The sequence below is a fragment of the Heloderma suspectum genome, chromosome 3 (genome assembly GCF_057233095.1).
Source record: "Heloderma suspectum isolate Gila_16-S chromosome 3, 16-S_ref, whole genome shotgun sequence".
Lineage (NCBI taxonomy): Eukaryota > Metazoa > Chordata > Lepidosauria > Squamata > Helodermatidae > Heloderma > Heloderma suspectum.
The window spans coordinates 181,579,686-181,600,676 of record NC_139460.1 but is presented as its reverse complement, the minus strand read 5'-3'; the positions used below and the strand labels follow the sequence as shown (position 1 = coordinate 181,600,676).

At 45.3% G+C, this 20,991-nt stretch overlaps 1 protein-coding gene and 1 long non-coding RNA gene across 2 annotated transcripts; one reads left to right on the top strand and one right to left on the bottom strand.

Moving 5' to 3' along the window:
• Positions 1-1,831: 1,831 nt before the first annotated feature.
• Positions 1,832-2,791, bottom strand: CBY2 (chibby family member 2). Its single transcript, XM_084845134.1, is given in 1 exon segment — positions 1,832-2,791. A coding segment is annotated over 1 exon segment (960 nt).
• Positions 2,792-6,428: 3,637 nt separating this feature from the next.
• On the top strand, positions 6,429-10,326 carry LOC146350497 (uncharacterized). Its single transcript, XR_014789303.1, has 3 exons — positions 6,429-6,540; positions 7,970-8,041; positions 9,805-10,326. It is a non-coding gene; the product is annotated as an uncharacterized LOC146350497 (long non-coding RNA).
• The last annotated feature ends 10,665 nt before the right edge of the window (positions 10,327-20,991 follow it).

Here is a 20,991-nt window from a genome sequence, read left to right as displayed (position 1 = left end):
AGTACAAGAGCAGAGGGGTTGGGAGAATTATTTTGCCTCTTTTAAATATTCACTGACCATGGCAGTGGGGAGGAGGTGGGCAGCCAGCCCTGTTGCTCTGAAACTGTGCTGTTGTGAATGTGCACTGGATAAGCATGCTTATTCAGAAGTAACTCTCTCCAATTGCACTTCACTGACCATGGGAGTGGGGAGACGGACTGGCAGAGAGAAAGCCTCAAGCCTGTCATTTTAAAAATATGCTGTAATGGAGATGCAAAGGTATGCTCTTATGGAGGTTTGCAGGTACACAGAGCCTTATTGATTTAAAATGGCCCCCAAATGACCCCTAATCCTGCAGAGAAGGCCTGGACACAGAGGAGAGCTGTCTGCTAAACATGCCTATTTGGAAGTAACTTGTCCTCCATTGCACCTCATTGAGCACGGTGGGGAACAAGCCTCTGCTCATTAACTTCCTCGCACCTAGGCAGTTAATGACATTCAGTTCTACTCATGGGACTCCATCCACCCACCCCTGAACTAATGCAGTTTCAGGTGCTGTTTGCCTCATGCAAGTGGGGTTTTTTTAATGTACACATCATATTACTGGCTACAGTTTTCCCTGGGAGGAGCTAACCCGCTTTCATGAAAATTCGGATTTAAATGCAATCCCCTCAAAAACCATCTTCATTTAGATCCAACCCTGGTCTCCTGACTGCCACATTCTGCTTAACAAAGGGTCTCTAACCAGTTATAACACAATCTTTGCATTTCTATTTAAAAGTTAAACATTCTTACAAGGAAGTATTGCCATTCCAAAATGCTTGGTTTTTCTCCTAAACTGCTAGTCTGAGCTAGGAGCTCCATTACATAAAGAGAGAGAAGCATGCAGCCCAGCCTCCACATGATTCTTTTCCTCACTCTCTTTTATTTAATTTAGCTTTGGTATTTAGTGCATCACACTTCAGTCTAGCAGTTTAAAGCACTGGAACTGAAGCTGTTTGCTCAGTCTGCCAATCAGCACAAGGGCTTGCAGAGAGTGAGAGAGCGAGATCAAGCTTGACTCTGCATTCCCATTTTTAATCTGGAATGCTTGCTTGCTTTGGTTGGAGCAAGTTCAGGTAACTGAACAAGCATTCTCCTACAGTTCAGATGCAACGCTAAACCATTATCTAAGCACTGTGCAAATAAGCCTGGACATACTCCAGGTTACGTGTTTTTGATCCCTTCTCTTCCAGCATGGCCTGAGGAGGAGAACAGAAGCATGTACTTCTAGAATTAAATTAAGTGTGGTTTGTTGTTATGTCTGATAAGGGCAGACTGTACTTAGTTTAAACTATGGTTTATTGAAGCAAGCCAGAATCAAACCATGATTTCTCTTCATGGCTTGTTCCAATAAACCATAATTTAAACTAACCATAAGTTCCCAGTTCAGATATAATAACAACTGCAATTAGTTTAAATCAGGAAACCAGTGCTTCCAACCTTATCCTCTTGTGCATGCCCAAAGCTTGATCAGATTCATTCATGTGGTGCTAAACTGGCTTAGCATTATTTTCAAACCAGGCCTATGACTAGCTCAAATTAAAAAGTTGTGGAGATTCTGGGAGCTGAGCAAATCATTCCAAATAACTAAAAATCTAAAGCAAGTGCTTTTCTGGATCATTGATTAAATATTATGTAAAATTCTTTGTAAAGTGAAGGTGAATTATTTTAAACATTTTAAAAAATTCATCACTTTTTCTGAATCCACAACAGACCTTTATTAGGTTTTATGTCACAGGAGAGAGATAATTTTGCAAATATGAACTACCTGGTATTCAGCCTAACATCTCTCCCTGCAGCCACTCTGGTTTCAGCAACCCTCAGGCTTCTTAATTCCATTCTCTGACTCCTAGATGGAAGCAAAGGAGTTCAGCTCCTCTTGGAGTAAACCCATTTGAGCAATAATCTTACTGATTGCACCTTTGATGGTGTTTTGTTGGAGCTTCAGTTTATTGTTCTCCTCCCTAAGTATTTTGTTCCCTCCTTGAATAGTCTGGACGTTCTCTTTTTCTTCCAGAACTGCACGGTTCTCTCTTAGGAGGAACAATACAGTTTGGTTCACTTTCTGGAGAGCTTCAAGTGCCTCATTCTCCTCAAATGATGATAAAGAAGTTTTGTTTCTTTCCTGCACTGGCACTGCACTGCTCTCCTCTTGGATTTCCTGGACAGTTTTCACTGCCTCAGTTAGTGCAGGCTTACTGTTAGTTTCCTGGACTACAATCTTGCTTATTTCCTGTGCTGGGGCATCCTCCTTTCCTAATAACTGAGCAGATTGCTTTTCCTTCTGGAGGACTGGGGTGGATTTCTTCTCCTCGGGAAAGACCTTCAAAACCATATTATTTTCCCGGAAGATCTGGAGGGCTTTGTTCTCTTCTTGGATCACTGGAAAGGCTTTGTTTTCTATACCATCCTGGAGTCCTCCTATGACTGGAAGAGCTGCTAAAGACGTCTTTTCTTGCTGGAGGACTTGCTGGAGACTTTCATCATAGATAACCTGAATACCCTTGTTCTCCATCCGTAGGCACTGGAGTGCCTTATTCTCTTCTCGGAGAACCCTGTTTTCCACTCGGAGGGCCTTGTTCTCTTCCCAGAGGGCTTTGTTCTCTTCCCAGAGGGTCCAGTCATTATACATCTTCTTGTTGGAGTGTTTCTTGTGGGCTTCTGCCGAGGAAGAGAATGCTGATTGAACATAGTTTTCATTCACCCACTTGCCATCCAAGAAGATAAAGGTGTCATTGCTGAGCTTGACCCTTGGTGGGATGTAATCCATCTTTACCTTCCAGCAGCTGCATGTGTTGGTTCAAAAGAGAGACTAGGGGGCTGGATTACTGCATGAAGAGATACACATTAAACAATTTTCTAGTAGTAGTAAGCAGTACAGAACTCTGAAATTAGTGCTGTTAAAACAATAGACCAAGAATAAAAATACACTGGATTGGTTATGAAAGTTAAGACAAGGAAGTATTTGAAATTAAGCAAGGAAACAAAGCTGTTCTCAAGTAAATACAGAGAACCTCTCCACATCCATAGCAATATGCACTTAGGCACAAGCCAAACTGTGTATCTTCACTTCCGCTTTGTGAATTCCTTGGTTGTTTCCAGTCTTTATTGAAATAAATTATGTCTAATAGGCTTATAAAGTGACTCATAGGAAGGGCCATGGCAGTAATCTTTTGCAAAGTGCTAAGTCCATTTTCACAGTGCTTAAGAAGCAAGTGCTAGTCAGCCTCTTCTATATATGTATATATTCCTCCCAAAATTGGTGTCCTCATCGGTGTCCTCAGTTATCACCCTGTCTGTTCATTTCAATCTGCCCACTTTACTGCTCTTTACCTCTTCTTCTTCCATCCTCCCCATCTTACCTTGCCACTTTACTATTAGAGAGAACAAACGGGCCCATGAGGAATCGTCAGTGGTGGACAGAGGAAACAATTGCAAAACCTCCCCCTGGCATAAGATTGCTAAACTCAGGGACTAAATGAGTGGCTTTCTGTTCAATTAGCCCTGAGGTTCAGCAGTGCTATTAGTGTAATTGCCTTAAAATGCTGGCTGCTGAGGTGTGGGGCTAAATAAATAGGAAACTGCTAATCTAGTCCTGAACCTGATGTACAGTGTAGGGAAGGGGGCATTTTCCCCTCTCTTTCTCCATGGTGTATAGCAGAGTTTGGGTGGGAAATTGTGGTTGGGGAAAATGCATTTTGAAGTATGCAACCCAAGACCCTAATTTCACTCCTCCTTCCAGGATCCTTTAAACTGTGTGACACTCTGCCCCTTCACAGCTTAATGAGAAGCACTTTTCTTCACATTCTAATTAACCCTGCCTGCCTGAACTCTTTTCACTTCGAAGTGATCAGAGCCCTTAACCATTTATAATATTCTGGACATGGAAGAGGGGATTAGTATCCCTGGCACCTAATCTCCTTCACACAAACTATACCACAAACTGCGAGGGGCTCAATGAGGCCATGTTTCCCCACAAATGACATCCTCAACATTTAGTGCTCCTTAGAGGGCAATGAACATTGCCCTCATCAGGCTGTTTTGGGGGATTCATTTATTTTCCATTCATGAGCAAATATTATTCTGCATATATAGGGCGTTCCCAGAGTATGAAGAAATCACTACAATCTCTGTGGCCCCATTTCACTATCCAACTGCCAGGCATGGGGCAACAAGTTCCATGTTAGAAGGAACAAGTGGAGACCCACAATAACATGTTGCAGTGCTTTTCCAGCCACACCAAATAGCTCAGATTTGGGGCTGGCTGCCACTTTTATTTCCCCATCTTCAAACCTCCCCATGTAGCCCACCCATTTCCCCTAATCCTCCTTTAGGATAAAATAAGCTGTTAGGGGGTTGGGCAACTAATTATTTCCAATTCCACCATTTTCCTTTGCCCCATGCCCTGCCAGCTAATGCTCTCATGGTTCTTCTACTGAGCATACTCAGTCCTCGTTGGGCCATTTCCCCCCTCTTTTAATTTACAAACTAACATTTTTCTGCATACCTGGGGAGTCCCCCAAGTATGCAGGAACTGTTACCATGTCTGTGGGTAGTCTTGTTTAACTGCTCAGTTGATAGGCATGGGATCCCCAAGTTCAATATTAGACTGAACAAATGTGACATGTAAGAAAATGCTGCAATGTAACCCCAGCCCTAAACATGAGCACTTCTGTTAAGGTTCCAGCCAGCCTGGAACAGGAACCTTCAAGTGCTCTTGTGGGCTTGCAGAAGGTGAGGGAGTTTTCAGAAAGGGGGAAAGAGGTTTTTCTCTTCTTCTAAGGAACTTTTTTTCTTCCTATTCTATGATTCCTTTCTCATAATACTACAACTTAGGTCACCCATTAAGTTGAGTATGGAATTTGCTCCTATAAGATGTGACATGTCCATTAACTTTAATGGCTTTAAGAGATTAGATAAAAATCATGGAAGATAGGTCTGTCAGTGGCTATTAGTCACAATGGCAATATGGAACCTACATGTTCTGAATATGCCACTGGATACCAGTTGCTAGGAAGCGATTGCCTTCATGCTCTTCCTGTGAATGCCCCAGAAGCATTTGGTTGGTCATTGTGGGAAACAGGGTGCTGAACTCACTGGACCAACAGGGCACTTCTAATGTTGTTATTAAAGGAAAACAGATGCCTTTTTTTTCAGCAACCTTCCCCTGCTATGCTATATAGCAAAAAAGGGCTTCAGTACAGGGCTGCTGCCAAGTAGGGAAGTTTTTGGAGAGCAGGAAAGGTGTCCTCCCTCCTTTCCTCTATCCTGAAACCTCCCGATATTGTGCAGGGAGGGGAGTTTTTAAACCTTACGGTATGCATCCCCTGGACCCTAATGCCGACCTCCAAGACACCATAAGCTGTTAGGTTTTCACGAAGGCAGATTTCCTCCCCGCTTTCCTCCCCTCCCCCACTTGACACTCTCAACATTCCATAGTCCCCAAGATCACTAAGTGTGGTGGCTGTTTTCAGTGTTTAATTTTTTTAATTTTAAATTACAAACTGTCATAGTCTTATGTACTTGAAGAGTCCCCCAGGTATGTAGGAACCACTACCTTGTTTTGGGGTAGCCACTTTCACTGCTAAACTGATAGGCATTGGCCAACCCAAGTTATAAAAGACATAGAAGCAATTATGATATCAGTGAGGAGACCCTGAACAGAGAAAGGTCCTCTCCCACCCCATTCTCATATAATGCTAGAACTCAGGGGTCACCCAATGAAATTGACTGGCAGTAGACTCAAAATATGCTAGTTCACATAATGCATAATCAACACAATTAGAAGTGATAGTGGTTACTAGCTTAGATGTCTTTTTAAAAGAGACAAATCTATGGATAAAAACAGCCTTGCACCATGACAGCTATATGCAAGAGATGGCATATCTCTTGAATACCAGACATTGAGGGCCAGCACCCTGTCTCCATCTTGCCCTTACTTGTTAACTTTTCAGAGAGATAATTAGCCACTTTGGACAGAGAGCTGAATTTATGATCCCGCATAGCCAGTTCATATGCTCTTAACCACAGTCTAATGCACTCCATCTTTATTCAGTTGTACATTTTGCCTGGGGCATCTGCAGTTCAGTGCAGATTGGTTATGTTGTATGTACGAGGCTAGACAACTGACATTTCCTGGGAAGGGGTCTCAGCTAGCAGAGCAGTGAGGGCACTCTGCTGATATGAGAGGCTGGGGAGCTATGCCTGAAATATCTAGCTAAATTCAGCAGAATCATTGTACTTACTTGTTGTTGCTGTTGTTGTTTTAAAAAAATAGATTTAGTAGTTTCCTTATGCTTTCAAATACTCGGTTGACCTTACATCTGATAAATCATGGACCACGAAGGGAGAGTTGCCACCACCTTTCCTTCCTTCAAACTGTTTTTCAGTACTGCTTGCTATTACAGGAACAAACTGTTCACAGAGCCGTGCAACAACAGGGTAGCGTGTCATACCCATTGTGACACTGAAGTAGCATCTAAGCACACCCAGAACACAACCAAGTTGTAAAGGAGAGAGGTAAAGTATTTTTAAAAATCTATTTTGATTAAAGTTGAATTCAGAGTCAGGAGTTCCCAAATAATAGCTTCTGTGAATCACTGTAGGTTTATTGGACCCAGAAAGAAATACCTGTTGTAGTCATTGGCTCACTTGGTAACCTATGGTGACACATTATTGCTCAGCCCTAGTTTTACCATTCTAAATGGGTATTATAGCCTACATAACCCATGTATCTAGATTGTTTTGAGGAAGAAGTGAATAATTGTTGTACAAATGCACAATATTTGTGCTTTTCATATTCATGTGTATTTTAAGTGAGTCTTTCAGGGCCTGCCAATTATACAACTAGTTCCTGCCAGTGTGAGAACCAGTGTAGTGTAGACTTGGCCCAGAAAAAACTGGATTTAAATCTCCATTCAGCCAACCTCTTTCCCTAATCCACCTCACAGAATTGTGAGTATAGGTTGGGATAACCCCCACAGATTCCACTGTGAGTTCCTTGGAGGAAGGATGCAATAGAAATAGGATAAAAATAGTCATTTCTGTGTCTTTGTACCCCCAAGCCCTTGGACCACGACAGTTCAAAATAACCAACCTATTTTCTGGGGGATCACCCCCCCCCCCACACACACACACACCAAAGTTAAAAGCATACAGAGGATTAATTTTACTTATTTAAGATATCTCTGAGTTAGGGATGTACGAAAGTGACTTACCTTTCGCGGATTATGTTGATGGTGGGGGGGAGGCATTCCGTCCCTCCCCCCCGGAATCCTGGCCGGGGGGGGAGGCGCTCCGTTCCTCCCCCCGGAATCCTCGAACAGCCGGCTGTGCTCCGCGGCAGCTCTGTGGAGCAGCCGGCCCGGCCCGGCCAGGCCAGAGCCATCCGCAGCTGGATTTCCGGCCGTGGAGGGCTCTGGGTAAAAACAAAAAACAACCGCGTACGCAAATGGCGGCAGCTACGGCCGCCGCCATTTGCATTCCTTCTTTTTGGCCGTCTTAATCTATGTAAATTTTACGTAGACTATGATGGCGAAAATAAAGGGGAACGCAAATAGGGTAGCGGGCGCTATTTGCGTCCCTTTTTGATTCCCCGTTTTAGCCTACGTAAATCTTTACGTAGGCTAAAACGGTGAATCAAAAGGGGATGCAAATAGCGCCCACTACACTATTTGCGTTCCCCTTTATTTTCACCGTCATAGTCTACGTAAAAATTTACGTAGATTAAGACGGCCAAAAAGAAGGAATGCAAATGGCGGCGGCTGTAGCCGCCACCATTTGCATACGCGGTTTGTTTTTGTTTTTTTTACCCGCCCAGCCGTGATAGGCTACGTAAAGATTTACGTAGCCTATCACGTCTTTTTTTTTTTTTTAAACCTAGCCATGATAGGCTACGTAAATCTTTACGTAGCCTATCACGTCTTTTTTTTTTTTTTTTTTACACAAGGCAAGCCTGGAAATGGTGGCGGCGGCAGCCAGTCGGAACACCGGCCGCCGCTGTCCGGAAGATCCGCCCCAGGTGAGTCTCGTCCTGGGGGGGATCTGCGGGGGGCAGGGGGGTGGCAGGCCGTTCCGCCACCGAGTTTGGGGGGCCGAATGCGCTGGCATTCGGCCTCACCGAGATCCGTGGCGGAATTCTCTGACATCCCTATTCTGTGTTGCTTTTCTACATAAAATAGTTCCAGAGACACCCCTGTAATGTTGTCTGTGGATTGGTTATCCCATTTGTATGAGAATGTTTTCCTACCATTAAGGGCTTATTACCGAAATTTCAAACATTTACTGCTTAGGCAGGTTGTATCTGCTGCTGGCTGCTCTTAGTGAGAGTCAGCTGAGAAGGTGTGACGTAACTTACTCTTGCTGCCCCCACACTGTCCAATCAGCAGTAGCTGCTGAGAGTCACGTGCCCTCCCCATTTTTCTCTTCCCCCCACTAGCAGTATTAAGTGACTGAGAAAGCTGCACTGTTTTAGAGCGCAGTCTGAAAACTATTTTGCAGGAGCTATGCAAACTAGATATAATAATGCCTTAGGGAGCAAGCCTGTCTGGATTGACGGTTGCCTCTGAGCCCAGGGGCGACCACCTATCCAGTTTTGGGGACAGGAGGAGTGGTGAGGAGTGGATGTCCTCCTCGCTCCCCCCCATCCTGCTTTCACAGCTAGACAGCCGATTTCGGCTGTCTAGCTTCGGGACCTCGGAGCATGGGAAGCGGTGGCCGGATGACACATAGGATGCGTTGTACCGGCATTTCTGACCTCCCTGCCCCGCCCCCAGGAATGCCCTGTTTTCGCTGCTCTGCACTGCTCCTATGAATGCAGAGCGCGGGGCCAATCCATGCTGCCTATGAGGCAGCGCGGGAGGGGGTGGGGGTCAGTTCTTCAGGAAACGACCTATCCTATAGCCATCTAGCCGCTGACTAGTGGCCATAGGATTGCGCCCTTATAGGATTTTTTTGAATTCCAAACTCAGAGTTTACCAGTTCATGAAATTTATGCTGACTGTTCTTAAAGGTTACATGTGAGGGGGTGTATATATGAATGGCGCTTTGGGATCTTTTCCTTCCTGGTGTTTTTTGTATATATGAATGGTATCCCAGAACCTAGATTATAAAGACTTGCCTACAGATTATTAATGCACATTGCTATATCTCATGGATGTTTTGAGAGGCATATTAAGCCAAGAAGGCTGCAATCCCATACCCATGTACCTGGGAGTCAGTCCCATTGAACTCAATGGAACTTACTTCTGAGTAGACATGTATAGGATTGCACTGTAAAGCTGCACTCCTATGCATACTTACTTGGGAGTAAGTTCCGCTGAATCCAGTTCTGAGTAAACATGCATAAGACTGTGCTGCAAGGGCTGAAATCTGGATTTTTTAAAGCTGGAATTTTGTTTTTCTGTGTGCCATTAGATTTCCCTCCAATTTCTTGCATATTAAAAGAGGGTCCCTACCTATATTTTATTTGTAAACAAAGCTAGGCCAGAGCTCAAGCCTGTTTCATGCTTCTACCAGGCAGAATACCAGTGCACAGGAAAACCTTAGATAATGATTTAGGAACATCTGGACCTATAACGAATTTCTGAAACAGATGCCCAGGCCCAAGTCCCAACTCAAATTAAACACTATACAAGTTTAATGGCATTAGTGAGGCCTTGGTGACCTAAAGGGTGGGCAATTTTGATTCGAATAATATTCCTAACAATGTACATTTTCATTCCATCAAAGAATGAATAGCTGCAATAATAATAAACTAACTTTCTTTCTCTTTCTTTCTTTCAGAGTTCAGTCTTCTTTATGCATTGACAATATGTCTAATGGACAGAACCTGTCAGGGTCTGGTAGCAGAGACCAATTCCAAACAGAAATAACTCATTCTCCTTCTGGATGCCAGTCAGTGGATTCCAAGCCTTCCAGCTTGCTTCTCACTGTAGAAAATGTTAAAAAACTTCAAGAGGAGTATCCTGTTGCTAAATCTGTTCTTACTAGACGGTCAATAGAAGCATTTATTAAGCAGAGTAATCTTTTTTTGAATGAGAATGAAACTGGTACAGATGGAAGCAAGAAGCAAAATCTGTCAAATGAAAAAGAATCAGAGGCAACTTCAATAGTTCCTCACAGAGAAGATAGCTGTGAAGATTACTCAAAAAACTTTGAAGAAATGTCAAGAAAAGGTAGCTGCAGATTATTTCCCTGGTGTATATTTGGAGTTTTTTTCCTAGAGAGTTTCTGTAGTATGAATGCCAAACTATATGAGATGCAGGATATCTGCAAATGAATCTCCTAACTTCTTTTTTAAAGCATAAAAGCCACTGGTTGTTGTTTTTTTAATTAATTTACAAATATAGCAGGGAAAAAAGGGGGGAACAAAACAAAAACAACAGCAAAGAAATCAATTCTAACTGTTCATAATACCATTAATAAAAAATTAAAAAGTCCAACATTTCTATTTCAAATGTATACATTCATATAAGCAGCCCATATACATGTAACTAAGCATCCAGATGAAATTGACAGATATAGAGGTAGGATTATGATAAAATATCATAAAATATCACAAGAAAATAAACAAACCTTAATTCTACTGCCCCAAGCAAACTTGGGGGTGGCATGGCTTTGGCTGCTTTTAAGTTTTAAAAAACATGTTGGGAGATCTGGTCACATATAGCTTGTTCTTGACTCTGGTGGTTACACTTCCAAGGATGCTCGGAAGAGAGAAACGGGAATGGAGGTGGAGATGGACAGTAGCTTTTAAGCAAATTGAAAGTGACTTCAGAGAGCGGTTGCTTCCCAAAGTTACTTTTGTTCCACTGCTATCTAGTTAAACAGGTTCTGTAGGTTTTTGAAACAATACAAACTCCTGCAAAACCTGTTTCGTGAGATGAGTGTATATACTATGAACTAGGGCTGTGCATGGATTCCACCCCCCAACCCACTTCAGAGGCCAATTCGGAGCTTTGGATTCAACCCCAACCTACTTTGGACCGATTCAGACCTAATCCAACCAGCTTCACACTCTGGATCGAAAGGAGGATTCAGAAATATAAATTATTTGGATTTTACATTTTCCCATTGACTTCTATTGGAAAACAGAAATGGCTATAATTTTGTATGATAAATACATGAAATTTGGAGACCAGGCAGTTCATATGAAAGTGACTGAACCTGCCAAATTTCAGACAGTTAGGTCCACTGGGTTTTTTGCTAGCCGTGCATTAAGTTTCCTTTTCTCAAAAACTAAAACAAGGCAAAAAAAAACACCCAACAACTATCAAGCCTCACAGGGGATCTCTAATCCCCTGTGTTTAAGGTGACAATTTTTGTTGTTCAGTCGTTCAGTCGTGTCCGACTCTTCGTGACCCCATGGACCATAGCACGCCAGGCCTTCCTGTCCTGCGCTCTCTCCCGAAGCGTGCTCAAGTTCATATTCATTGCATCGATGATGCTATCTAGCCATCTCATCCTCTGTCGTCCCCTTCTCCTTTTGCCTTCAGTCTTTCCCAGCATCAGGGTCTTTTCCAGAGAGTTTTCTCTTCGCATTAGGTGGCCAAAATATTTGAGCTTCAGCTTCAGTATCTGTCCTTCCAATGAGCACTCAGGGTCGATTTCCTTTAGGATTGACTGATCTGACCTCCTTGCAGTCCAGGGGACTCGTAAGAGTCTTCTCCAGCACCACAGTTCGAAAGCATCAATTCTTTGGCGCTCAGCCTTCCGTATAGTCCAGCTCTCACAGCCATACATTACTACTGGGAAAACCATAGCTTTGATTAGACGGACCTTTGTCGGCAAGGTGATGTCTCTGCTTCTTACTATGCTGTCTAGGTTTGCCATAGCTTTCCTCCCAAGGAGCAAGCGTCTTTTAATTTCATGGCTACAGTCACCGTCTGCAGTGATCTTGAAGCCCAAGAAAGTAAAATCTGTCACTGCTTCCATTTCTTCCCCTTCTATATGCCAGGAAGTGATAGGGCCAGATGCCATGATCTTAGTTTTCTTAATGGTGAGTTTCAAACCAGCTTTTGCACTCTCCTCTTTCACCCTCAACAAGAGGCTCTTGAGATCCTCTTCGCTTTCTGCCATTAGGGTGGTATCGTCTGCATATCAGAGGTTGTTGATAATTCTCCCAGCAATCTTAATTCCGACCTCTGATTCATCCAACCCGGCATTTCTCATGATGTACGCTGCATATAAGTTAAATAAGCAGGGTGACAATATGCAGCCTTGTACTCCTTTCCCAATTTTGAACCACTCAGTTGTTCCATGTCTGGTTCTTACTGTTGCTTCTTGACCCTCGTACAGGTTTCTCAGGAGACAGGTAAGGTGGTCTGGTACTCCCATCACTTTAAGAATTTGCCAGAGTTTGTTGTGATCCACACAATCAAAGGCTTTAGCGTAGTCAATGAAGCAGAAATAGACATTTTTCTGGAATTCTCTTGCTTTCTCCATGATCCAGCAAATGTTGGCGATTTGATCTCTAGTTCCTCTGCCTCTTCGAAACCCAGCTTGTACTTCCGGTAGTTCTCGGTTCGCGTACTGCTGAAGCCTAGCTTGTAGGATTTTGAGCATCACCTTGCTGGCATGTGAAATGAGCGCAATTGTGCGGTAGTTTGAACACTCTTTGGCGTTGCCCTTCTTTGGAATTGGAATGTAAACTGACCTTTTCCAGTCTTGCAGCCATTGTTGAGTGTTCCAAATTTGTTGGCATATTGAATGCAGCACTTTAACAGCATCATCTTTTAGGATTTTAAATAGCTCCGCTGGAATACTGTCATCTCCGCTAGCTTTGTTGTTACTAATGCTTCCTAAGGCCCACTTGACTTCACTCTCGAGGATGTCCGGCTCAAGTTCAGTGACCGCACTATCATGGCTATCAGGGACATTAAGATCTTTCCTGTATAGTTCTTCTGTTTATTCTTTCCACGTCTTCTTAATCTCATCTGCTTCTGTTAGGTCCCTGCCTTCTTTGTCCTTTATCATGCCCGTCTTTGCACAAAATTCCTTTGAGATCTCCGATTTTCTTGAAGAGATCTCTAGTCTTTCCCATTCTGTTGTTTTCCTCGATTTCTTTGCATTGTTCATTTAAGAAGGCCTTCTTGTCTCTCCTTGCTATTCTCTGGAACTCTGCATTCAGTTGGGTATATCTTCCCCTTTCTCCCTTGCTTTTCGCTTCCCTTCTTTCCTCAGCTACTTGTAAAGCCTCATCAGACAGCCACTTGGCTTTCTTGCATTTCTTTTTCTTTGGGATGGATTGAGTTGCTGCCTCCTGAACAATGTTACGGACCTCCGTCCATAGTTCCCCAGGCACTCTGTCTATCAGGTCTAATTCCTGAAATCTATTCCTCACCTCCACTGTATATTCATAAGGGATATGATTGAGGTCATACCTGAATGGTTTAGTGGTTTTCCCTACGTTCTTCAATTTAAGCCGAAATTTTGCAAGAAGCAGCTCATGATCTGAGCCACAGTCAGCTCCAGGTCTTGTTTTTACTGACTGTATAGAGCTTCTCCATCTTTGGCTGCAAAGGACATAATCAATCTGATTTCGATATTGACCATCTGGTGATGTCCATGTGTAGAGTCGCCTCTTGTGCTCTTGGAAAAGAGTGTTTGCTATGATCAGCGTGTTCTCTTGGCAAAACTCTATTAGCTTTTGTCCTGCTTCATTTTGTACACCAAGGCCATGCTTGCCTGTTATCCTGGTGATTTCTTGACTTCCTACTTTAGCATTCCAATCCCCTATGATGAAGAGGACATCTTTTTTTGGTGTTAGTTCTAGAAGGTGTTGTAGGTCTTCATAGAACCGATCAACCTCAGCTTCTTCGGCCTCAGTGTTTGGGGCATAGACTTGAATTACTGTGATGTTGAATGGTTTGCCTTGGATTCATACTGAGATCATTCTATCGTTTTTGAGATTGTACCCCAGTACTGCTTTTCCCACCCTTTTGTTGACTATGAGTGCTACTCCATTTCTTCTAAGGGATTCTTGCCCACAATAGTAGATATGATGGTCACCTGAATTAAATTCGCCCATGCCTGTCCATTTTAGTTCGCTGATTCCCAAGATGTCGATGTTCAATCTTGCCATCTCATGTTTGACCACCTCCAGCTTACCTTGATTCATTGATCTGACATTCCAGGTTCCTAAACAATATTATTCTTTACAGCATCGGATTTTCTTTTCACCACCAGACACATCCACAGCTGAGTGTCCTTTCGGCTTTGGCCCAGCCACTTCTGGCAGAAGAATTTCTGGCGCTACTTGGAAATACTCTCTGCTCTTCCCCAGTAGTATATTGGACACCTTCCGACCTGAGGGTCTCATCTTCCGGAGTCATATCTTTTAGCCTCGTGATACGTTCCATGGGGTTTTCTTGGCAAGAATACTGGAGTGGGTTGCCATTTCCTTCTCCAGCGGACCACATTTTGTTAGAACTCTCTGCCATGACCTGTCCGTCTTGGGTGGTCCTGCACGGCATAGCTTATGTCTTCACTGAGTTACGCAAGCCCCTTCGCCACAACAAGGCAGTGATCCCTAAAGGGGAAGGTGACAATTAGGAGGTCACTATCCCTGATCTCTGGTGTAGGCTTTTTTGAAGTGCAAATAACCCCTTTACCCATGTACTTTCCTTTTGTCTGTCCTGAATCTGCCATTATTCAGCTTCACTGGATGACCTGAGGCTTCTCATTAAGGAAAGAAAAGTTTGGCTGCAAATTATGCATTACCTGGGAGTAAGTCACACTGAACTCAATGGAGCCTCTATTTTATATTGATATAGATATAGATATAGATATAGATATAGATATATAATCAATCAATCAATCAATCAATCGCCCATCTGGCTGGTCACTCAGCCACTCTGGGCGATGTACAATATTAGAAACAGTTTAAAACAATAAAATTCTACATTAAAAACATCATATTTCTAAAAAATACCCTAACCCACCCCAAATTTATTGCACCATGCAGGCACTGGGCATGGGGCAGGCAGGCTGGCAGGCTGGCAGAGAGGTGGAAAGGCAGCTATGGGCATGGGTGCAGCAGGGTGCAAGTATGCCATAGGCCTGTGGCACTGAAGTCACCAAGCCCAGCTGCATCACCCTGGCACCAGGCAGGCAGTGTGTGTGTGAGAGAGACACACCCATTCAAGGCTGGCACAGCCCCCCTGGTGGCTGAGGAACCATGCGGGACAGGCTAAGAAGAGCATTCCACCTGTTCAGAGTTGATTTACTGCATTGAGGGTAGCATGGTGGGCAGGCATGGGTGGCAGAGGCTGGCAGAGAAGGGCAGCAGTAAGGAGGGCACCATTTGGGCACTGGGCCTGAGGCAGGCAGGCAGGCAGGCAGAGCAGAGAGACAGCATGGCTGTAGCAGGGTGCAAGTATGCCATAGGCCCATGGTACTGAAGTCACCAAACCCAGCTACATCACCCTGGCACCAGGTGGGCAGGCAGGCAGGCAGAGTGGCAGAGCAGCAGACACATGCCATGTGGGCATAAGTCTGTGGTATTGGAGGAAGACACAGAGATGCTACAGCATCCCCCTATTCATTTCATTCAGAGCTACAGTCCTACACTGCAAGCGCAGCCAAAGGACGATACGGAAAATAATTATAATTATGATGATGATGGTCAAGAATGAAGGCCTGCTCTCTACCATGAGAGCTGTCAGGTAACCACCTGGAGCTGGTTGTTATCTAGCAGTTTCTGCCCTGCTGCTCAAGGCCAAGCTCAGTCTGTGTTAACTGGGAAAGAGATAACAGCTGCATCTGCTGGGAAGATCCTGCCTCTTCTGAAGTGAGGATGGTCTGCCTAGGGGCTGGGCTTTGATTGGTTACACGAATTCTGCCCTGAGTTGCTAGGGCTGGGCCTTAAATAGGGGACTGAGGAAGAGGTGGGTCATCTTCCTTTGCCCTGATGGTTCTGGGATGTGATGATGGCTGGAAACTATCCCGGAAGGCCCATACTTTGGTATGTATAGGACAGACTGGCTGGCTTTGTTATGTTGGGGGGTGGGGGAGGTGTATAAAGGCTCTCAGCGTTTCTGGATGTTCTGTTTGTTGTAATCTTGCTTGTAATTTCCTGTACAACCTACCATCTCCCCTTCCCTCCCCAATTGTCCCTTTCCCTTTAATAAACTTTTCCCCATCTTTAAGTTGGTGTGGTGTGTTCTGCATAACTTCAGTGCTATTTTCAGTGCCTACTGGCCTGGGTGGAAGGCTACTGGGTTATTGTGGAACTTCGTGGCCAGGTTTGGCCTGTCCTACCTTGCAGGGTTGTTGGGACTAGTCTCAACAACCCTTCCCGATGATGATGATGATATGCTCTGAGTGTAGTAAAAAGACACACAGATGCTAGGACCATCCCCTTGGGTTAACTCAGAGTTGAGTTACTGCACTGAAAGCACAGCCTATTATTATTATTATTAACAACAACAACAACAACAACAACACATAATGCCCTGCCTGACTCAAATAAAGACAAAAAAGCCAGCCAAAATAAGAGGAAACAGCAGGGCGAGTGTGCCACTTACTCACCCAAGGGCTTGAGGGTGCGGTATCCCAGCAGGGGCAGGATGACCTTGAAGAAGACCAGCTGCTCCACCAACTCAATGTCTAATCAGGAGTGGGGGGGTATCCCAATGTCTGCTGCCTCTTGCTTAGGATGCTGTTCGGTGGGGAGCTGAGCATTCCCTGGCCACCCGAGCCAGGTCCAGCCAAACCTGGCTGCGGGATGACCAGTGTATCATGGGGTCCATGGACCAGTCTTCCATGGGCTCTGCCAAGTAACGCTGCACAGACATTGCAACGTCATCCTGGCGGACAGGTCGGATGCCTCTTCCCCCAGCTGCTGCCTGTACTGCCTTGGCCCAGAACCCCTGGTCTGCGGTCTTGCTGGCAGTGCTACTGCTGCTGCAGGGAGTACTGCTAGAAGAGGTGGTCCCCTCTCCCTCCTCCTCCTCTGGCACCTGCCCCAGCCTCTTCGCCTGTGCCTCCCTCACTTGCCCCATCAAGATTTCCTTCCACCTCCTCCAGGAGTTCTCCCCACAAAGCCCAGCCTTGAGATGGGGGTCGCACACAGTGGCCAACATTTACACCCTCTCCTGGCATAGGGGCTCCACTTGCCACACTAGGCCATCCCTCAGCCTTGTCACCACTTCCTACACATCTTGCAGGAAGTGTCTGCCTGTGACAGGATCCCTGGCATCCAGAAACTCGCCCAGGCGTCATTTGACTGAGGAGGGCAGTGCTGGTGCTCAGAGTCTTGGTGGCCACAAGGACCACCACAAGTTAGGATATGGCATCCCACTGCTGCCTGACCAGTGGTGCCTGAATGCCAATGTCCCCAACCCTGGACACCTGATGGACAGCATGCTGTTGCTCCATCATACACTCCACATAAGGTACATGGAGTTCTGGTGTGTTGCCATGTCCTGCACCAGCCTACTGCCCTTGACGCTTTGGTGGAAGTGCCCAGCCACCTTCCTGATGCTATCCAAGTGATTATGGCTGCCAGACAGGGGGGTGGGATACATCTTGGTGCTGCCCATATCCAGGGCATCACTCACTATCAGTTTGAAGATGTGTCAATGCAGCAGATGCTCTCAAATAATCCACTATTGCGCACAGCCTTCACCATGTTGGCTCCCCTGTCTGTGACCATGTAACCACAGGTGAGCTGGTGCCGGGCCAGCTACCCCTCCACAAATGTGGTTCATGGCTTCCGTGATCTCTGCTGCTGTGTGGGACTAGTCCATGACTTGTGCATGAAGGAGGGCACAGCAATATCCATCCTTCCCAGTCCCAGAAGTGCTGGTGTCAGGTCCTGGGTGTGAGTGGCAGGTGTCCTCGACTAGAATACCGGGGCTAGGGGTGATGGAGGTGGGCGCAGAGCCAAGGTTCTTTGGGCAAGGGTCAGACACTGGTGGCGAGGCAGGGCCAGAGGCAAAAGCAGAATCCAGAGCAGGCAGAGGTCGGGCACAAGAATGGTGTGGCAGGGTCAGAGGCAAGGGCAGGGTCCAGAGCAGGTTAAGGTCAGTTACCGGCAAGGTGCTGCTGGGCCAGAGGCAAAGAAGTTGTCCGGAACAGGCAAGGATCGAATATCTGGCCACCAGGTGGACCTGCAGGGCTTCTCAGATCAAGCAGATCCTGACAGCTGGCTGCAACTGCCCCAGTGGCTGCCCACCAGTGAGCCGTCAGGGACAAGTGCGTGCGCGCCACCCTCGCTGGACCAACTGTCCAAGGTGAAGTGCACCATCTGTGCCTCTGCCTGGCGCAGGTGACCCAGCACTCTCTCCCTGCATGCCTGGTACAGGGAGGGCACCAGCTGCCTGCTAAGGGTGCTGTGACATGGCAACTTGTTAATTATGTTGCAACGTTTTTTAAAAGATCACTTTTTTCCACTGCCTATACAGCAATCTAAAGTTCCTGTATTATTAAATACAGATGACGTAGTCATTTTATCTGTAACACAGAACTGGGTTGAGATGATTGTTTAAAGAATTTGGAACCTTCTGCCAGGCAGAACACCTTACTGTCAGCTATAGTAAAACTGTAAAGGTTTTTTGGCAAGAGGCCAATTAGACATAAATGGACCATAATATTGAACAGCTTAAGACCTTTAGATACTTGGGAGTCTCGCTGCATGCATGTATGATATGGAATAAGCATGAATTAGATCACACTTAGATCAACAGCAGCTAAAACAGCTCAGGTAATGCAGATTTTATTCCTTCAGTACAGGGGATCAACTAGTGCCATCAATTAATTTTTTTTAAGGCAAAACTATGCCTGGATCTTGTATGCTTGGATGGAGTGATTTAAGTGCTTTGGAAGTGATACAGGACAAATGTCTGGAAAGTTTATTGGGTTTGCTCCAGGGTACTCCAAGGGGGCCGCGGTGGCTTACATATGTGGCTCAACAACACTACAAGAGAGAAGGATCTTGGAATTGTTGTCGATCACAAGCTGAATATGAGCAACAATATGATGTGGCTGCAAAAAAAGGCAAAAGCTATTTTGGGCTGCATTAATAGAAGCATAGGGACTGCGGTGGCTTAGTGATTAAGACGCTGAACTGCAGACCGGAAGGTCGGCAGGACAGCAGTTCGAGAACTGAGTGCCGCGTGATGGAGTGGGCTCCTGTCTTCAGTCCCAGCTCTTGCCAACCTAGCAGTTTGAAAGCAAGAAATTGCAAGTAAATAAATAGGTACCACTTCGGTGGGAAAGGTAACAGCGTCCCATGCCACATGACCACAGAAGCGTCTTCGGACAGCGCTGGCTCTTCGGCTTAGAAATGGAGATGAGCACCACCCCCTAGAGTCAGACACAGCTGGCTGGGGACACCTTTACCTTTTTGTTGTTGTTGTTGTTCAGTCGTTCAGTCGTGTCCGACTCTTCGTGACCCCATGGACCATAGCACGCCAGGCCTTCCTGTCCTGCGCTCTCCCCCGGAGCGTGCTCAAGTTCATATTCATTGCATCCGTGATGCTATCTAGCCATCTCATCCTCTGCCGTCCCCTTCTCCTTTTGCCTTCAGTCTTTCCCAGCATCAGGGTCTTTTCCAGGGAGTTTTCTCTTCGCATTAGGTGGCCAAAATATTGGAGCTTCAGCTTCAGTATCTGTCCTTCCAATGAGCACTCAGGGTTGATTTCCTTTAGGATGGACTGATTTGACCTCCTTGCAGTCCAGAGGACTCGTAAGAGTCTTCTCCAGCACCACAGTTCGAAAGCATCAATTCTTCGGCGCTCAGCCTTCCTTATAGTCCAGCTCTCACAGCCATACATTACTACTGGGAAAACCATAGCTTTGATTAGACGGACCTTTGTCGGCAAGGTGATGTCTCTGCTTCTTACTACGCTGTCTAGGTTGGCCATAGCTTTCCTCCCAAGGAGCAAGCGTCTTTTAATTTCATGGCTACAGTCACCGTCTGCGGTGATCTTGGAGCCCAAGAAAGTAAAATCTGTCACTGCTTCCATTTCTTCCCCTTCTATATGCCAGGAAGTGATGGGGCCAGATGCCATGATCTTAGTTTTTTTAATGGTGAGTTTCAAACCAGCTTTTAAACTCTCCTCTTTCACCCTCAACAAGAGGCTCTTGAGATCCTCTTCGCTTTCTGCCATTAGGGTGGTATCGTCTGCATATCGGAGGTTATTGATAATTCTCCCAGCAATCTTAATTCCGACCTCTGATTCATCCAACCCGGCATTTCTCATGATGTACTCTGCATATAAGTTAAATAAGCAGGGTGACAATATGCAGCCTTGTCGTACTCCTTTCCCAGTTTTGAACCAATCGGTTGTTCCATCTCTGGTTCTTACTGTTGCTTCTTGACCCTCGTACAGGTTTCTCAGGAGACAGGTAAGGTGGTCTGGTACTCCCATCACTTTAAGAATTTGCCAGAGTTTGTTGTGATCCACACAATCAAAGGCTTTAGCGTAGTCAATGAAGCAGAAATAGACGTTTTTCTGGAATTCTCTTGCTTTCTCCATGATGCAGCGAATGTTGGCGATTTGATCTCTAGTTCCTCTGCCTCTTCTAAACCCAGCTTGTACTTCCGGTAGTTCTCGGTTCGCATACTGCTGAAGCCTAGCTTGTAGGATTTTGAGCATCACCTTGCTGGCGTGTGAAATGAGCGCAATTGTGCAGTAGTTTGAACACTCTTTGGCGTTGCCCTTCTTTGGAATTGGAATGTAAACTGACCTTTTCCAGTCTTGTGGCCACTGTTGAGTGTTCCAGATTTGTTGGCATATTGAATGCAGCACTTTAACAGCATCATCTTTTAGGATTTTAAATAGCTCCGCTGGAATACTGTCATCTCCGCTAGCTTTGTTGTTACTAATGCTTCCTAAGGCCCACTTGACTTCACTCTCGAGGATGTCCGGCTCAAGTTCAGTGACCGCACTATCATGGCTATCAGGGACATTAAGATCTTTCCTGTATAGTTCTTCTGTGTATTCTTGCCACCTCTTCTTAATC